This window comes from Semicossyphus pulcher, unplaced genomic scaffold, assembly GCF_022749685.1.
Source record: "Semicossyphus pulcher isolate SPU_LCO1_2020_fin unplaced genomic scaffold, fSemPul1.0.p SCAF_1, whole genome shotgun sequence".
NCBI lineage: Eukaryota > Metazoa > Chordata > Actinopteri > Labriformes > Labridae > Semicossyphus > Semicossyphus pulcher.
Window position 1 is genome coordinate 17,725,475 of NW_027211603.1, and position 14,901 is coordinate 17,740,375.

General features: G+C 40.1%; 3 protein-coding genes across 8 annotated transcripts; 2 read left to right on the forward strand and 1 right to left on the reverse strand.

Annotated features, from left to right (window-relative positions):
* The first annotated feature begins 483 nt into the window (after nucleotides 1–483).
* Nucleotides 484–8,534, forward strand: ccpg1 (cell cycle progression 1). Of its 5 annotated transcripts, none has more exons than XM_069661349.1 (11): nucleotides 484–566; nucleotides 1,489–1,579; nucleotides 2,014–2,131; nucleotides 2,435–2,520; nucleotides 2,632–2,821; nucleotides 2,969–3,064; nucleotides 3,923–4,261; nucleotides 4,423–4,538; nucleotides 5,464–5,589; nucleotides 5,899–7,199; nucleotides 7,640–8,534. In XM_069661349.1, the coding sequence occupies exons 2-11, from the start codon at nucleotides 1,520–1,522 to the stop codon at nucleotides 7,827–7,829; spliced, it is 2,622 nt and encodes an 873-aa protein (XP_069517450.1). In that variant the 5' UTR covers nucleotides 484–566; nucleotides 1,489–1,519; the 3' UTR covers nucleotides 7,830–8,534. The 5 variants fall into 5 exon arrangements, with proteins under 5 accessions (XP_069517450.1, XP_069517473.1, XP_069517479.1 ...); XM_069661372.1 differs by having other exon boundaries at nucleotides 5,899–7,220; nucleotides 7,640–7,727; XM_069661378.1 differs by having other exon boundaries at nucleotides 5,899–7,210; nucleotides 7,640–7,665.
* pigb (phosphatidylinositol glycan anchor biosynthesis, class B) lies at nucleotides 8,406–12,596 on the reverse strand. The gene is made up of 12 exons (XM_069661387.1): nucleotides 12,191–12,596; nucleotides 11,913–12,042; nucleotides 11,509–11,626; nucleotides 11,284–11,388; nucleotides 10,751–10,881; nucleotides 10,512–10,652; nucleotides 10,380–10,431; nucleotides 10,081–10,292; nucleotides 9,840–9,904; nucleotides 9,538–9,751; nucleotides 8,685–8,862; nucleotides 8,406–8,613 (listed from the first exon to the last, which is right to left on the reverse strand). The coding sequence occupies exons 1-12, from the start codon at nucleotides 12,300–12,302 to the stop codon at nucleotides 8,500–8,502; spliced, it is 1,572 nt and encodes a 523-aa protein (XP_069517488.1). The 5' UTR covers nucleotides 12,303–12,596; the 3' UTR covers nucleotides 8,406–8,499.
* Nucleotides 12,597–13,251: 655 nt separating this feature from the next.
* Nucleotides 13,252–14,457, forward strand: LOC138593030 (protein PIGBOS1). 2 transcript variants are annotated; one of them, XM_069663854.1, is made up of 2 exons: nucleotides 13,252–13,376; nucleotides 14,079–14,457. In XM_069663854.1, exon 2 carries the CDS (start codon nucleotides 14,124–14,126, stop codon nucleotides 14,280–14,282), a length of 159 nt encoding a protein of 52 aa, XP_069519955.1. In that variant the 5' UTR covers nucleotides 13,252–13,376; nucleotides 14,079–14,123; the 3' UTR covers nucleotides 14,283–14,457. The 2 variants fall into 2 exon arrangements, with proteins under 2 accessions (XP_069519955.1, XP_069519962.1); XM_069663861.1 differs by having other exon boundaries at nucleotides 14,100–14,457.
* Nucleotides 14,458–14,901: the final 444 nt, after the last annotated feature.

The window sequence follows — 14,901 nt, forward strand, 5'->3', positions numbered from 1 at the left end:
ACTCAGAGTTAAAGTTACCTCTCTTTCTGAAACGGCAAACCCGAGGTTTCCAATATTTCAGGGTTAACATCCCGGGGTTTTAACTAAACCTGTTTTCTGAAACGGACCCCAGCACGTGCTCTCTGTTGGGTGGTTGAACTTTTCAGTATTAAAGCAACAAGCTATTTTAAACAAAACCTCTGTTAATAATGCTACAACACAGCATAAAACAAAGTACAAAAACGTACAAATGATTGTTTTTTTGTCTCCGTAGATATTTCGGTGGGAGCTGGCTTTATCACGCTTTCTTGTTTATGTTTATTATTTTGTAGCCGCAAGATGTTTCCAAACGGTTTGCTCCACCCACACAGAGCCTGTTTGGCCACTGCGCTGGTTTCTGGGAAATGTAGTTTCAGAAGTTCGGTGAAGGCGTTGCGCTTCATGTACAACTGTATCAATCTAAACTACATTTCCCGTTTACAGTTGGCTTTGCAGTGTTGTTAAAGGATAACCTGGGGGCTAGGCATACTGCAACAACTCTGGGGCTTCTTGTAAACAGCTGCTTCGTCGTTGGGCGTAAAACACCGGTGAGTTAGTGATTTTCCCTAGTGTTTTTTAAGGCCAGTGGTGTTAAGGAGCTGCTAAAATGTACGAGCTTTGTGGATACGGAACTAATTATTTGTTCTGACGATGTTGAAAGAGGCAATGTTTAGAAGTACCCTGTTTAGTGAGATAAGTAGATGCGAACCAACTAAATGACATTATTAAATGTTAACGTATCAAGCTAATGTCAGCTAGCTACAGCTAACGGCTGCAGTGTTCATCATTGTATTCGCTGTTTTTGAGGCAAACAAGCTGTTTTCATTGTCAGGCCGCAGGAGCTGGCATCATCTGTTAGATGGCACTGTAGTTTGTCACCACTATAAGTCGCTGTTTAGTTTGTTTGTTTTATAAGTATTTAAGTGACGAGTACTCAGTATCAAGTTCATGAACAAGCAGAGTACGTAATGTACCCTGACACCATGCTGATATCACTGACAGTTAATATAACCACTTTAATACCATACAGTTGTGGAACTTTTTCCATTCAATAAGTCTGTTTTCAGTATTTTTCCAGTGATGCACTAAAAGTGAAACAGTAACAGACTAGAAGGCTTCTGGGGGGTCAGGTTTGATGGCCTGGCCTGGAAGAAAACAGTGCCTGCTTAGTCAGAAAAAGGAGCAGTATATTATTATTACTGTCCTTTTTTGTCTTCAGTTCAGAAAGTTCTAATTCACTGGGCCAACCCATTAATTTTCATTAAATAAATACAGTAAAGAAGTAGCAGATGCTTGTATCAGTTTAATCTGTCAATCATAAACAACTCCTTTATTGTAAAGAGCAGAATAGTGTCAGAACATAAACATGTGGAAAAGGTGATGATGGGAATGTTCCTGACATACTGACCTACTTTATCTTTTTCATCGTGACCAACTGTTTTCAGCGTTTAACCTCTTTATCTCCCGTAGATCCCTGTATATTGCTGACAAACTGACAGAAATGTCAGAGACGTCAAGTGATACAGAGTCGTCCTGTGGCTGGACCATTATTAGTAATGAGGTAAAAAGCCTTTTTCCCTTGTCCTAATTCCAGCTAGCTTTTTCATTTGTTGTTTAGTTTTTGACATTTTAAGGTTGCAACAAAGTGTGGAGGGTTTGTTATAATGTAAAAAAACAACCTCAAATATGAGTCATTTCTGTGAGGGAAAAGTTTATCACATGAAACATACAAGTTGATGACAACTTTCTTTATGTGGGATCTTTTTTATAACATTATAACTTTTTATAAGTCTTTTATTAACTGATAAATCCATGCCAACAGTTTACCTTACATAGAAATACTTACTGTGGGCTTCTTGCTGAATACTGTATGTTTGTATGTGATGTTTGAATTCATCGTATATCTCAGGAAACTCTATAACTATGAATCTGAATTAATGAAGAAATATTTCCTCCATCACGTTAAGTTTTAATGTCTGCTGTCTGTGTCTGCAGGGTTCCGATATCGAGTTGCTGGGCTCGGAGGCTACGGTGGAGTATGGAGCCGAGCTGTTAGAGCGCCTTCCAGCGGCGAAGGCAGAGCTGCAGGATGAACAGGCCTCTGCAACAGCTGGTTAATATCCGCGTTATACATTTTTTTAGCTTGGGATCCTTAGTAGCAGACTTATCAAGCTTTTTTACTGTAATGAAGTTATTTGTAAGGCATTTGGTATACCATGTGTTTATGTGCACACAGGAATACCACATTATAAGACTTCTGAGAGTACTGCAGGAGCCACTTTTACTTTCATTTTTTTTATCTTCCCCTCTTTCTGATGTTTAATTTTTCTTTCGATAATAAATCATATTAAGCTGCAGTAGAAACATAGCTTGATATGATTTTAATTTTCTTAATTTGTGTTTTTTATATTTTCAGCTGAGTGCGTTGAGAAGAGAGTTGCTGAGTCACTTGATGACACTCTGGAAGAAAAAACCATAGATGAGACACTGTGCGCATCAGAGGTAACAGGACCATGAAAAGGAATGAATGGATACGATCGTAGGATGTTTCTTTAAGTAATTTTTCTGCTGCTCCCTCTGCAATCTTTCTTCAACATATTATATCTCCTCCAGGCCGGAGACAACACCACAGTGAAAGAGCACGTGACAGTGTTGTCCTCCAGCGATCACTCGGACATCGTGACTCTGCGAGACCTGAAGGAGGACGAGCACGCTGAGGAGGAAGAGGAGGCAGCAGCCAACGAGGAGTTCTACCTCGGCACCTCCTGCAGCAGCCAGTACGCCTTCACCGCTGCAGAGACTGGTAAGGCTGCAACAACACACACACTAACACACTGAACTGTCCTCGGGTTTTCTTAAACAAGCTAAATTGAATCCATATTACAGCCAAAGGTTGGACACAGAGAAAACAAAAACTTTCTTCCTCTGCCTGTTTTCTACGTCAACAAAGCAGGTTTGATGTTGAGTCACTGGAAACTTCCTCAGACTCTCGTGAACCTCGGCCACCATCTGAGAAGTCAGCTCACTGGAGGCCGCTCTTTTCCAGGTGGCCTGATTGAATCTGGAGTGAATCTAATACAATGCAAAGCTTGCTCAGCAACTATAACGTTTCTGACATGAACACATGTTGATTTGACTCGGCTGTTCCTCTTTTAGTAGCACGTTAAACCACAATGCTGTGTGGTTTCCTTCACTGTTTTAGCACACATGGCTTGTTTGGTTGTTTGCAGGCCTGACATAGAATAGAAGAAGTCATATAAATAGTCTGGTGTGTGCACCAAACACGAACAAACAAACTTTCCTTCTTTGTATTCATTCTTTTGGTCAACAAAGATTAAAAGCAAAACAGATGATCCAACAAAAATAATTTAGGAGCTCAGAGGCAACACAGGCCAGGTTGTATTCGAGATACAAGATCAACCCAGCATGGCCTACTAACCACTCAAATCTCTTGATCCTGGAACTTGGTGAGCAGACTGAGAGTGGAAAAGGGCAAGAGTGTTCAGAGACCCACAAAATGCCTCATCTCTCCAAGATGATGAAGCCTACTTTCAATTATGTTTTTTATATACATTTCTTATTTTGCTTCCACATCCTTTTGACACCACCGGGGCTTTAGATGAAAGAATAAGGTTTAAACTGTCAAACACACCATAAGAGTACATCAGAGCAACAGGAGAGTATTTCAGTTCATCTTTTCAGCCATTAAAAAACATTTCACAAACACAAAAGAATTTGAAAGAAAGAACTTTTAACAATAAGGTTCAGTATTATTAGGTGATTTTCTGCATTATTAACCTTGCACGGTTTGAAAGCCTGTAACTTTTGTTTGTATCTTTTTCTCCTGTTGATTTCTATCGTCCCTATGATCACTGTAACCTTACCTGTGTGTATTTTACTGTAGTGTTCCCAGCGCAGCAGCCTGCAGTGACAAACTCAAGCAGCAGCGAGGACGAAGCGGGAAGAAGCCCCAGTAATGTTGTCCGTAGACGAAGGTTAAGGAAGAATACCACTAGCATCACCACAGAGCCTGAAGAGGAGGAGGTGCTGGAGTCTAACCACAGTGAGGAAGAGAAGGAGGAAGAGGAAGTCGAAGAAGAGAAGCAGCAGGAGGAGCAGACTGAAGTTTGCCCCGCTGCTGCTCTGGATGTCCAAATGCAAAGACCAGGCAGCAGCATCCTCAACAAGTGCATCCTGATTGCCCTCGTCATCGCCATCAGCATGGGCTTTGGTCATTTCTATGGTAAGAAGTTCACCGCAGAAAAATTCACAGATTCCTGCTACGATTATTACTGTGCTGAGAGTATTGTTAACTATGGATTGAAGTGGACATGTAGACTTTCCTGAACTATTCTTTTACATGTTGTGTGTAAATATATATTTAATATGTCAATGATCTTACAGGCACAGTCCAGATTCAAGAAAGGCAAAAAACTGTGGAGAAAATCAGAGAGAATGAACTTGATGTTGTGAGAGATCTGCTTCAACGACACACCAGGGAGCAACCTTTAACAAACCAGGTCAGTGATAACACAGGTCACAACAGCAGCAATTACCTACTGCTGCAGAATGAACATGATAATTATCTTTAACTCCTTCTGTACTCTGCATTTCTACTCTTCTTCTATTCTTAAATGCTTGTTTGACCAGATATAGAAACCCTGCACATTACAGAGGAAGCCAGTAAAACAGTGTTGTAATAAATCAATAATAAAAACCTGTCTTGAGTCATTTTTAACTGTTGACACTCTAGCGCAGGTGTGCTGGTTCATTGTTGGTCAATATTGATTATTATACCCTTATTGTATTGTATTGTTGCTCGCTATGTGTTTAGTTAAAGTACTTGGAAATAACTTTAAATGTAATGCAGCCAAATACACCAATACTATAATGCCAACACAAAGCCTTGAAATCTTCCACTGAGCTGAGTAAACAAATGAAGAACTAAAGCAGAACTCTGCCGGGCTCTTTTATTTCATTAGATTACAGGTGTTGCTTAACAGACCTGGTTTCACCATGTGGTTATCGTGATCGGATCACAAGTTGGACAGCATCAACTACATGTCTGAACACTCCCCCTCTCCCCCTCTTTGTGCTGCGAGTCTGCACCGTGTTGTTTGTATTATATGAAGTTTTTAAAGTCTTATCAAGGTCAACGAGGCTCCGTGTTCATTTGCATACAGAGCGGGAAAGTGAGATCCGTTCACAAGTGGTCACTGAAGACGCATTAGGAGACGCATTGAAATGCAAAGTGTGAACACTAGTGGCTGGAGCTGACCACTTGTGATCCGATCATGCAAACCACATGTTAATACCAGGTGTTCCACCGAAAAATGAAGATGCCAAAATGACGCATGCTTTGACTGATAATTCTCCCCACAATCAACAATCATGACTCAAATATCTGAAACTTTAAGGGGCTTGTTTCTTCCTTGTCTCACTCAGATCCGAGAGGATGACTTTTTCCTTGACGACCTGGATGAGCAAAAAGTTATTTCACTGCTCACAGAGGTGGTCGAGAAGATAAAGAAAGAGAACCAGGTGCTCAACTTCAAACAGGCTCAAATTCAGGTGACTAATTTTGTGTAGATTTTGGCTGCACTTGTGGACAAGACCAGTAAATCCTGTGTCATAGGATCTCCATAGATGGCATAGGGGATGTTCTTGCTGGTTTGCTTTTGTAGGTCATCTTAAGGCATCATTACCAATGTGAGAGTGTACTGTATTGAGATGTAGTCCCTTTATACTACACACACAGAATAAAGAATAATTAAGGAAATAAGATGAGTTGTAAGTCAATACTGAAGCCAAACTCTCAAAACAAGAGAACCACTTTTAAAGCCATCATTTTTCTCCTCTTGTTCCTTCTTTCCCGCGAAGGCCCAGAGAGACGACCTGGAAACGTTGCTGAAACAGAAGGCTAACGAGAGAACTAACATTGTGTCACAGCACCAGAAGCTGACAGCTGAGAACCAGCTGCTGAAAAGCTCCCTGGAACGTGAAGAAAAGTCTCTGTCCACCTTACAGGAGGAGCTGAGAAACCTGCGCTCTAAGATCAGAGAACGGGAGGCGATGGGAGCTGGTGCGGACTCGCTGCTGTCGGAAAACCATAGGCTGAAAGACCAGCTGGAGGAGGAGAAACGGTTGATCCGAAGCCAGAGGGAAGACATGATGGCTGAGGCACACACACTGAAGAAGAAGCTGGACAAGGAGAAGAAGGTGACCGACGAGCTGAGGAGAGAGTTAAACCTGCTGAGAAGTCGCATGTCTGAAGCTGGAAAGGACGGCGGCTCAGAGGCAGAAGAGCTGCAGTCACGTCTGATGGAGCTGGAGAAGAGACTGAACTTTGAGCAGCAGCGCTCCGACCTGTGGGAGAGGCTGTATGTGGAAACCAAAGAAGACAGAGCCAAAGGAGACACAGAGTCCAAAGTGAAAAAACCAAAACATGGCATGGCAGGCAAAGTGAAAGAGACATTTGATGCTGTGAAGAATTCCACCAAGGAGTTCGTCCATCACCACAAAGAGCAGATAAAGAAAGCAAAGGAAGCTGTGAAGGAGAACCTGAGGAAGTTTTCAGATTCCGTCAAACTGACTTTCCGACACTTCAAGGACTCCGCTTCAACCTTCATCAACAAAGCCAGAGGCTTCTACGATAAGAGACGTGGTGAGAAAATCACAAAGGAGTCGTGGCAGCACAGATTCCACAAACCTCATCACAGACACTCGCACAAATTCGACGACTTCTTCCAGAGCAACCACAACACACGGAAATCAGGAGACAAAGTTCACAATGATCAAGGTCAAAACACCCACAAGGCCAACTTCAAAGGATGCTCCGGGGTGTTCGACTGCGCCTACCAGGAGTCCATGAGTCTCTTCAACAAAGCCATGGAGCCAATCAGAGCAGACGAATTTTACCAGCTGATGCAGAGCTACCTGCAACAGGAGGTCGACCACTTCCACCACTGGAAAGAGCTGGAGATGTTCATCAACAACTTCTTCCACAACGGGGTGTTCATCCATGACCGCATGCTGTTCACAGACTTTGTTAGCGGCGTGGAGGACTACCTGAACGACATGCACGAGTATCACGGCCTGGACGACGATGTGTTTGGAGATCTGGATGATTATGTCTACCGGCACTTCTTTGGAGAGGCTTACACAAAAAGCTACGGTCCAAAGTGAGTCTCCTGTGGGTAAAAGTATGTCATCTAAATGATTCTTTTCATCTGGATAGAGCTACTTTTACTGAGGAACTGATCTGTAATAAGACTGAAATTGAGCATTGTAGAGACATTGTAGAGAGCTGTGAACAAACACCAGATTTCTCTGGTGTTTGTTCACAGCTCTTGCTCTGTATATTGGCAGCAAACACGCTGGCTCAGCGTAAGCAACAGAAAATTCAGCAGATAATATGGATTCTAACTTATAATAATAATAATAATAACTAATATGGATATCAACTGATAGTTGATCTTGACTACCTCTAACGTTTTACAAAAATACAACACCCTGTGAATTAGATTTAAATGTCTTCAACTTAGGACCTGTTTGTCTCTATTTTTAGACGTTTCTCTACCAAATATTTATGCCATTTATGTTTTGTGTTTAAATCTCACAGCGGGCCATTTGAAAGACCCGACTCTGACTCAAAAGAGTCGTCGAGGGCGAAGCATCACCAGCGAAAGCAGCAGAGAGTCAGATCTCGACCACAAATTCGCAAGTGGAGCCGATGCGGAAGAAACGCAGACAGGCACATGGCTGATGTGAAAATAGAACTGGGCCCGATGCCGTTTGATCCCAAATACTGAAAACACTTCAACTGGTTTCATGTTTTAGGTGCGAATTCTGTTTCAGGTTGTATTTAGATGCAGAGTCTGCTTTTTTTTGTAAGTTTGCACAATGTTAATGTTTTAATGCTACTGAGCGTCTTTAATTTGTTCTGTGTTTAGTGAAGTAATCATTTCAGTGAAAGATCCTACGTCATCTGCACATTTGTAACGTGAGAGTTCATTTGAAATTGTACAATTATTTTTTGGCCTTTAGAATTAGAGACGTGATGCAGATTTCCTGCTGTAAATCCATTTATATGATCTACAACTACAGTACTTATGTTAAAAAAGATTGGGCTGATACTGTTCATTGGTAATCAAACTATTATGCAATTTTGAACTAAAGTGAAACAAAGACTTTCCACATTTTTGATGTTTCTGTGTAAAACCTGCAGTTGTTTTGCTGCTACAAACACTTTATGCTTATTTTCTATTGCTTGTTTCTAACATTCCTCGCTGCTGGTTTTAACTGGACCTGACAGTTTGATTAACATGACTGGAAAATTAATGTCACACAAAATTTAGTTGTGAATTGAAAAAACAAAAACCCACACATTTGAAAGTGAAATAGCACTTAAAAATATTTATTTCAGTAGCAAATACATGATTTTCATTAAGGAAATTTGAGTTGCCATTGTTCCAGTGGTTTTCAGTGCCTTTCATAAATAAAGACGCTTCCCCCAACTCTTCCCTCAGGAACATGAGTGTGAAACATCTCTGCTGTCCTCTCAAAGTTGTTCCCTTTCAAAAACACGGAGATGTCCTGCAACAGAAACACTCAGCTTAGACTATTAAAGTTTATGCATGGAGAAACATAGCTTGTGATTAACTTACCTTCTCCAAAACGTCAAACAGAACCAGGTGAGTCGGTAAAGAAGATTTGTAGGGGAATGACGTCCTGAGCCAGTGAAGAGGGTCGTCATAGAATCTGTCTGCTTCATCGACGTACCCCTCCTCTCCCAGATCCGGAGGACACTCGAGAAACCTCATCTTCATCGGACAGTGCACGTGGCTACAAAGAGAGCGAACCATCAGCTGCTGCGTAAAGCCTCCACTAATTGAATCTCTCTACAGGCAAGTTTGGATTTTTTTTGTTTTTTTAAAGATTATTTTGGCTTATATTTCTGAACAGCTAAGGAGAGACAGAAATATTGGGAGAGGAGAATGGGAAGTGACATGCTGCAGAGGTCTGTGGTTGGGAGTCGAGTCCGAGGCCGCTACATCAAGGACTGTAGCCTCTGTATATGGGGTGCCTGCTAAACTGACTGAGCTAAACCAGCGGCCCACAAGAAAGTTTGATGTTTCATAGGGCTAGTATAACTTGAAAATAGTCTACAATCATCTTAAATCAGCGATTACATATTTAGAACTTGAATATTTAAGTATATTTAGTGTCATTTTTCCTCTATACACTCACCCAACAAGGGATTTTGAAGAGGAATTTGAAGTGCTTTGCCATAAAAAAGGGCTATGTAGAAAATTATTTTTTATTATTTTGTTGTATTATATATTTTTTTAACACCAGGTAATTAAATGCAATTGTTTAACTGGAATCAGCTCTATAAGACAGAAATATATGAAACAAGTGTATATACTACTAATCTTAATAAATTGACTTTAAAGACATCATTAAGCTCTCATTATACAGTTCCTCAGCTGCCCTCTGGCCCTCGGGTGTGAGCCATACCTGTAAAAAGGCGTTGAGTGGCAAGGCATTAGGAAGAGGACATCTGGAGGGCTGGAGGAGCTGCTGGCTTCACAAAGCGTCTGCATGTGGTTCATGACGTCCAGAGTTCCTCTCTGATGGACCAGGCCGGTGTAGAGAGCTGCTGACAGGTTACTCACCAATAACATGAAGGCAGCAGCTCGTCGCCACGCTTTCAGATTAGCCAAAGATATTCCTGTAGAAGAATATGTGTAAAATATTCAAGCACAGATCAGGCTGTTTTAGCCACAAAAGAAATGTTTGATGTGTAATTGAGAACTTACCGCAGAAGACCATGCAGAACGGCAGCACAGGATAGATGAACCTGAACTCCTTGTGAGGAAGCAAACTGAAGGAAAGGATTCAAACAATTTGTCATCAATTTGTTTAAGAGCTAAAACACATCATGATCGACCAGGACTCATGTTCATATAACTTCTAAAAAGTGTAAGTTTATCAATGAGAACATTTCAGGGACAGGGTAAATCCTTGTTTGTGATTGGCTGTTAATCAAAGATTTTTCACCTGTAAACCATGATGGTCCAGACGACTGCTGCCAGGAGGATCTTATATCTTTTCAAGGCGAGGGTGCACCCGTGAAGGAAAAGAGGAAGATGAGGACCGATCACAACGGGGAACCCTTGAGTGAGGTACCAGTGCCAGGGGTGAGAGCCGTAAAAATCAGCCACACCGTGGAAGACGTTAAACTTCAGGAAGTTGTACTGCACCAGGGTCAACTGAAAAGCAGAGAGCGCAGCTGTTAAACTTGACTTTAAATTCATGTAATTTTTAAATAAAGCTTACTGCTGCTTTTAATGTTTTACCTTTTCATAGAATATACAGTCAATCACTGTTGAAATCACAACCGCCACAGCTCTGCAAATGAGAGAGGGATTATAAATGAAGACAAGAGGATGAAAAACAGATTAAATTGACCGTAGATGAAAAGCACGAACCCAATAGGAATGTAGTTATGAGTGATGAGCCTCAGTTTGTTCTCTTCCTGCCAGAAGTGGTACATCAGCAGAGGAAACCACACGATCAGGGCTGTTGGTCGGACGATGACGGCCAAGGCGACCAGGGTCAAATATTTTTTGCTGTAAAAACATCAACAAAGTGTCTGTAAATATCTATTTTTGGAGATGAGATTATTTAAAAGTGAGAAAACGTATGAAGAGATGTAAAGAGCAGAGACCTGCTGTGTGTTTGGGACCCAGGGAGGGGAAAGTAAAAGAGAGCCAGGTAGGTGAGGGTGGTCTCCATGCTGTTGGTCAGGGTCCTGGTGCAGCAGTACCACGAGAACCACGAGCACAGATGGCAGAAGAACTAAAGAAGAGAAGAAACAGAGAGGCAAGTCGTGTTAATTTAGGTGAAGAGAGAACAGAGACAGCAAGAAACCTCAGGGAGACGCCATTAAAAAGTGTACAGCAAATACAAGGCATAGATTCCTTACAGTTTCATCCAACCCTGCTCCTTTTGAAATATTTTTTGGGCGGAGATGCTGTGTGGTTAGGAAGAAGACAAATCTGCACAAGGTGAACAATCAAGCCAAAATAAAATGTAAAGGAAAGTCAAAGTACAGTTCTGTGTTCTGCATTTATTACAAAAACAAACAAAAACAATCTCTCCTAATTGATATTCTTTCCTTGTTTAAGTAAGAAAATGTCACATAACAGAAATAAAGGTTGTTTGGAGAGTGCCATGCAGTATATCAGGCAGTTTCTTTACCGTCCATTTTGCAACATCTGGACCCTGCAGCGTTCGGGTGAGGAAGAAGAATTTTACATCTGCAGACGCAGCCAGGAGCGCTTGGATTATTCTTGGCAGCCATATCTGCAAAACAAACCGAACAGGTTTAGTGAAAGTTAAAATAGTGAAAAGTGACTAAAGGACAAAAAATGTAATGACATGCAGATATAAAAAGTTGTCTGGATAGAAAATATGTGAACTTGCCAAGAGATGGACTGAGTCATATCTTATGAAGTGTAGTATCTTGTATATGAATCCAAAGAAGAGTGGATAGGAAAATCCCCTTATTCCTTCCTTCCATTCCCAGGTCAGGTACCCATAAGTCACTTTGTTAAGGTGGCATAGAGTTATAGAAGAAGGTAAATTAGCACCAAGCCTCTGGTTTCAGCTTCACAAATGTGAAGAGGTGCTTTTGTTTTGTTACATCATTTTGGTATCCAGGGATATGACGTGGGTAAATTACTTATCAAGAATGTATTATTATTATTATTTACTTACTGACAAGAAACAGACTTTAATATAGCAGTCCTTTCTACACTGTCAGTGTCATTTGCTAATAACAACAATAATAATCATCTATATTCAACACACAGCTGCATGTAGGATATTTGAAGACCATACGATGGGAAACCTCCACAGATTGCCAGTACTCATCAGGGACGAAGCTGGTCTGAACCAGGAAGCAGTTTATTAGTCTGAATGCCAAACAAAACACAACAACTCTGGCTTTCAGCACACCTGTGGAGTTCAAGAGAAATTACATCATAATACCATTAATACAACTGATTTATATTATGTATTAACAGAAAAAACAGATGTTTGGTCATCATTACTTTGATCAACCGTTTCTTGTCCACAGATGATAAAATCACACATAAGACCTCACCGTCGTTAAGAGCAGATTCATCCTCTTTTGAGTACAGCTGAGATTTTCGTTTCCTCAGTTTCACATCTTCGACTTTATTTCCAAACTTCAGTCGTGATCGGATGTTCTCCATCAGGACATTTTGTCTCTTGGCTTTTCTTCAAAATCTACTGCCAACATAATACACCTGTCAGGATGCAAGTCAGGTGTGTTCAGTCAGATTCAGAAGCTCTGAACTCCTCACAAGGACATTTATATAAATTAACTTAACCAAATATAAAAAATAACGTAAGCTATTTGGTCAGGCGTTATGTGTATACCCAAGCCTTCAGGTTATTAAACTAACAGCATTAAACTTTTACATATTAAACTAAACAACAATGTATTTCTATCAACTTTAGGTAAACACAGGGCGAACTGTGCTCAGAGGTTTTGCTGCGTTTCCGCATGCATACTTAGTTTCCGGTGGAACATTGTTTCCTGCCTTCAAAGTAAAAGTCGATATTTTATGTAAAGAAATTACGAAATAAGAGTATAGAAAGGCCGGGTTCTGACCATTTACAGTCATTGGTTCTGACCGACGAAGTAAAAAACAAAAACAATAATAATAATATTAATGATAAAAATAATATATATATATATATATATAATCATTATTAAAATTTCAAAAGCAATCAACCAATAATGAACTCAAACCAACTACGGCAGTAACATGTTGCTTTTAAATTAATGTGTGAGTAATGAGTAATGTAATGATATTAAAAAAAGATATAATATATAATAATATAGGAGTCACAAGGACCTTTTCAACCTTAAGTAATTTTACTATTATATTTTTTGTTATATTTTCCCGAATATACTTACACTACACTTAAACTAATATACTGCCTACATACTTTTACTTAAGCCATTATTTGACTTTTAATTTTAGCATTTTTTTTTTACAGTGTGGTATTACACGTTTTACTGGTTTAAGAGATCTGAATACTTCCTTCCCCACTGATGAAATATGAAGCGTGTTGCAGCACACTCCGCTAGGTGGCGGACTGCAGCATTGTACTATTCTGCCAGAAATCCTAGTAGAAGAAGAATGCTGTCCTAGTGTGTCTTTGGAGTCCTTGCACTTGTATCTCGAGTTTTTATCTTCGTGTTCTTTTGTGTGGCTGTGTACGGTGCTCACACACAGCTCCAATAAACGACTCTCTCGGTGAGTTATAAAAGTTACAAAGATTTGCCTCTAAAGCAGCTATAATGTCCTGTATGAGTTGCATTTAGCCAAACGGCTTGTACACAGTCAAGCTAGTGGTCGGAATGTGTTTATATCCGGTCTGGATTTTTTCAACATAAGACTGACAGGGCATTACATTTTTCAAAGGAATAGTTTTAACAGTAAGTTCCAACAAAGATCATTTGAAAAATGGTCTATACGACCCTTAAAACATTGTAGCATTCTTATGACCCTGAATTTACACTCATTGATTGACTATCCATCTGCAAATGATCAATGTTTGACAAACCTTAAAGCTTGCACAGGCCTGGTCATCTTAAAAGAATTTGTGGACTGAAAGCAATCTGTGACTTATTCAATTGTAATATAGCAACATGGGGAGAAATCATGTGGTAGGTCTGGAGTTTTCTTCTTCTATTGAAAATAAATGTTTAAATGTATGCAGAAAACTATGTGGTGGCTCTGGATATGCTATTAAAACAATAGAATTGCTCCAGCAACACAGAATTTAGCCTGCACTGAATGTAGAGTAACTGGCCACATCCATGCAGCAAGCTATGCTAAAAATTTAGCAAGAACGTGTAACATTCAACAACACACCGGGTATGCAAAATGATATAAAGAGACATTTAGATAACTTATCAAAGTGTCTTGGATAACACTACTTTACTCTTCTTTCAGGATCTTCTTGTGTCTCAACAGCGGGATTTCACACCAACAGAAGAAATGTTTCGCAGGAGAATACCTTTCACACAGATGGCCTTTGCCACGCTGCTTGGAGTTGCTGGTGGTATTTATATATACAGACCGTATTATGAACCTGTGCTGAAGACCTCAGGACAGCAAAGCCAGGATGTGCCAAAGAAACACAATGAAACAGACTGAAACATTTCAACACTCCCAGGAAATGCGTCACAGACAGAAGCCAGAAGGAACACAAGAGACTGCTGGACTGTCAGAGGAGAAGGCCAGACAACAGAAAAATCCATCATGGACAATTTCATGTTTCTTTGGGCTTATTTGTATGATTGTTAATATCCATAATAAAATATTTAATTATTTGAAACCTAAACCTATCAATCTGTTTCAAAATGACGTGTCAAAGTTCCAAATGCCATTATATAACTTTTACTTCCAAAGCTAAGTTTAAAAGAAAAAATACATCAGTCTTAAGTCTTTTTTTCCCTTAGGTACTATTTCTAAGCTACTTTAATTGTATAAAGTTCCTACAGTATTTAAGTACAATATTTCCCTCTGAAATGTAGTACAGTTAAAATGATAATACTCACTTAAAGTACAATTACCCGAGGCTCATGAGTAAATATGCTTAGCTGATTGTTATTTTTTACCACTTCTGGTAGCTAGCAGTCAGACAAACGCAGTGGAACAGAGGGTGCAAGGGTCTCTAGAGGGTCTCTAATTGAGTATGAGGTAAAATAACTCGAGTATTTCAGCAGTGTAAAATAAATGTACTTTACGTAGTTATGTTCTGGTTGTCAGGTTT

Excerpts from the sequence above, each read along its gene's own strand:
- ccpg1 (XM_069661349.1), top strand. The coding sequence starts at position 1,520 with ATGTCAGAGACGTCAAGTGATACAGAGTCGTCCTGTGGCTGGACCATT. Across the intron at positions 2,521-2,631 it reads AGACACTGTGCGCATCAGAG|GCCGGAGACAACACCACAGT; the intron begins GTAACAGGACCA and ends TATCTCCTCCAG. Across the intron at positions 4,539-5,463 it reads AGCAACCTTTAACAAACCAG|ATCCGAGAGGATGACTTTTT; the intron begins GTCAGTGATAAC and ends TGTCTCACTCAG.
- pigb (XM_069661387.1), bottom strand. The coding sequence starts at position 12,302 with ATGGAGAACATCCGATCACGACTGAAGTTTGGAAATAAAGTCGAAGAT. Across the intron at positions 11,627-11,912 it reads TCCCATCGTATGGTCTTCAA|TTATGGGTACCTGACCTGGG; the intron begins ATATCCTACATG and ends TAACAAAGTGAC. Across the intron at positions 10,432-10,511 it reads CATAACTACATTCCTATTGG|AGCTGTGGCGGTTGTGATTT; the intron begins GTTCGTGCTTTT and ends TCTCATTTGCAG.
- LOC138593030 (XM_069663854.1), top strand. The coding sequence starts at position 14,124 with ATGTTTCGCAGGAGAATACCTTTCACACAGATGGCCTTTGCCACGCTG.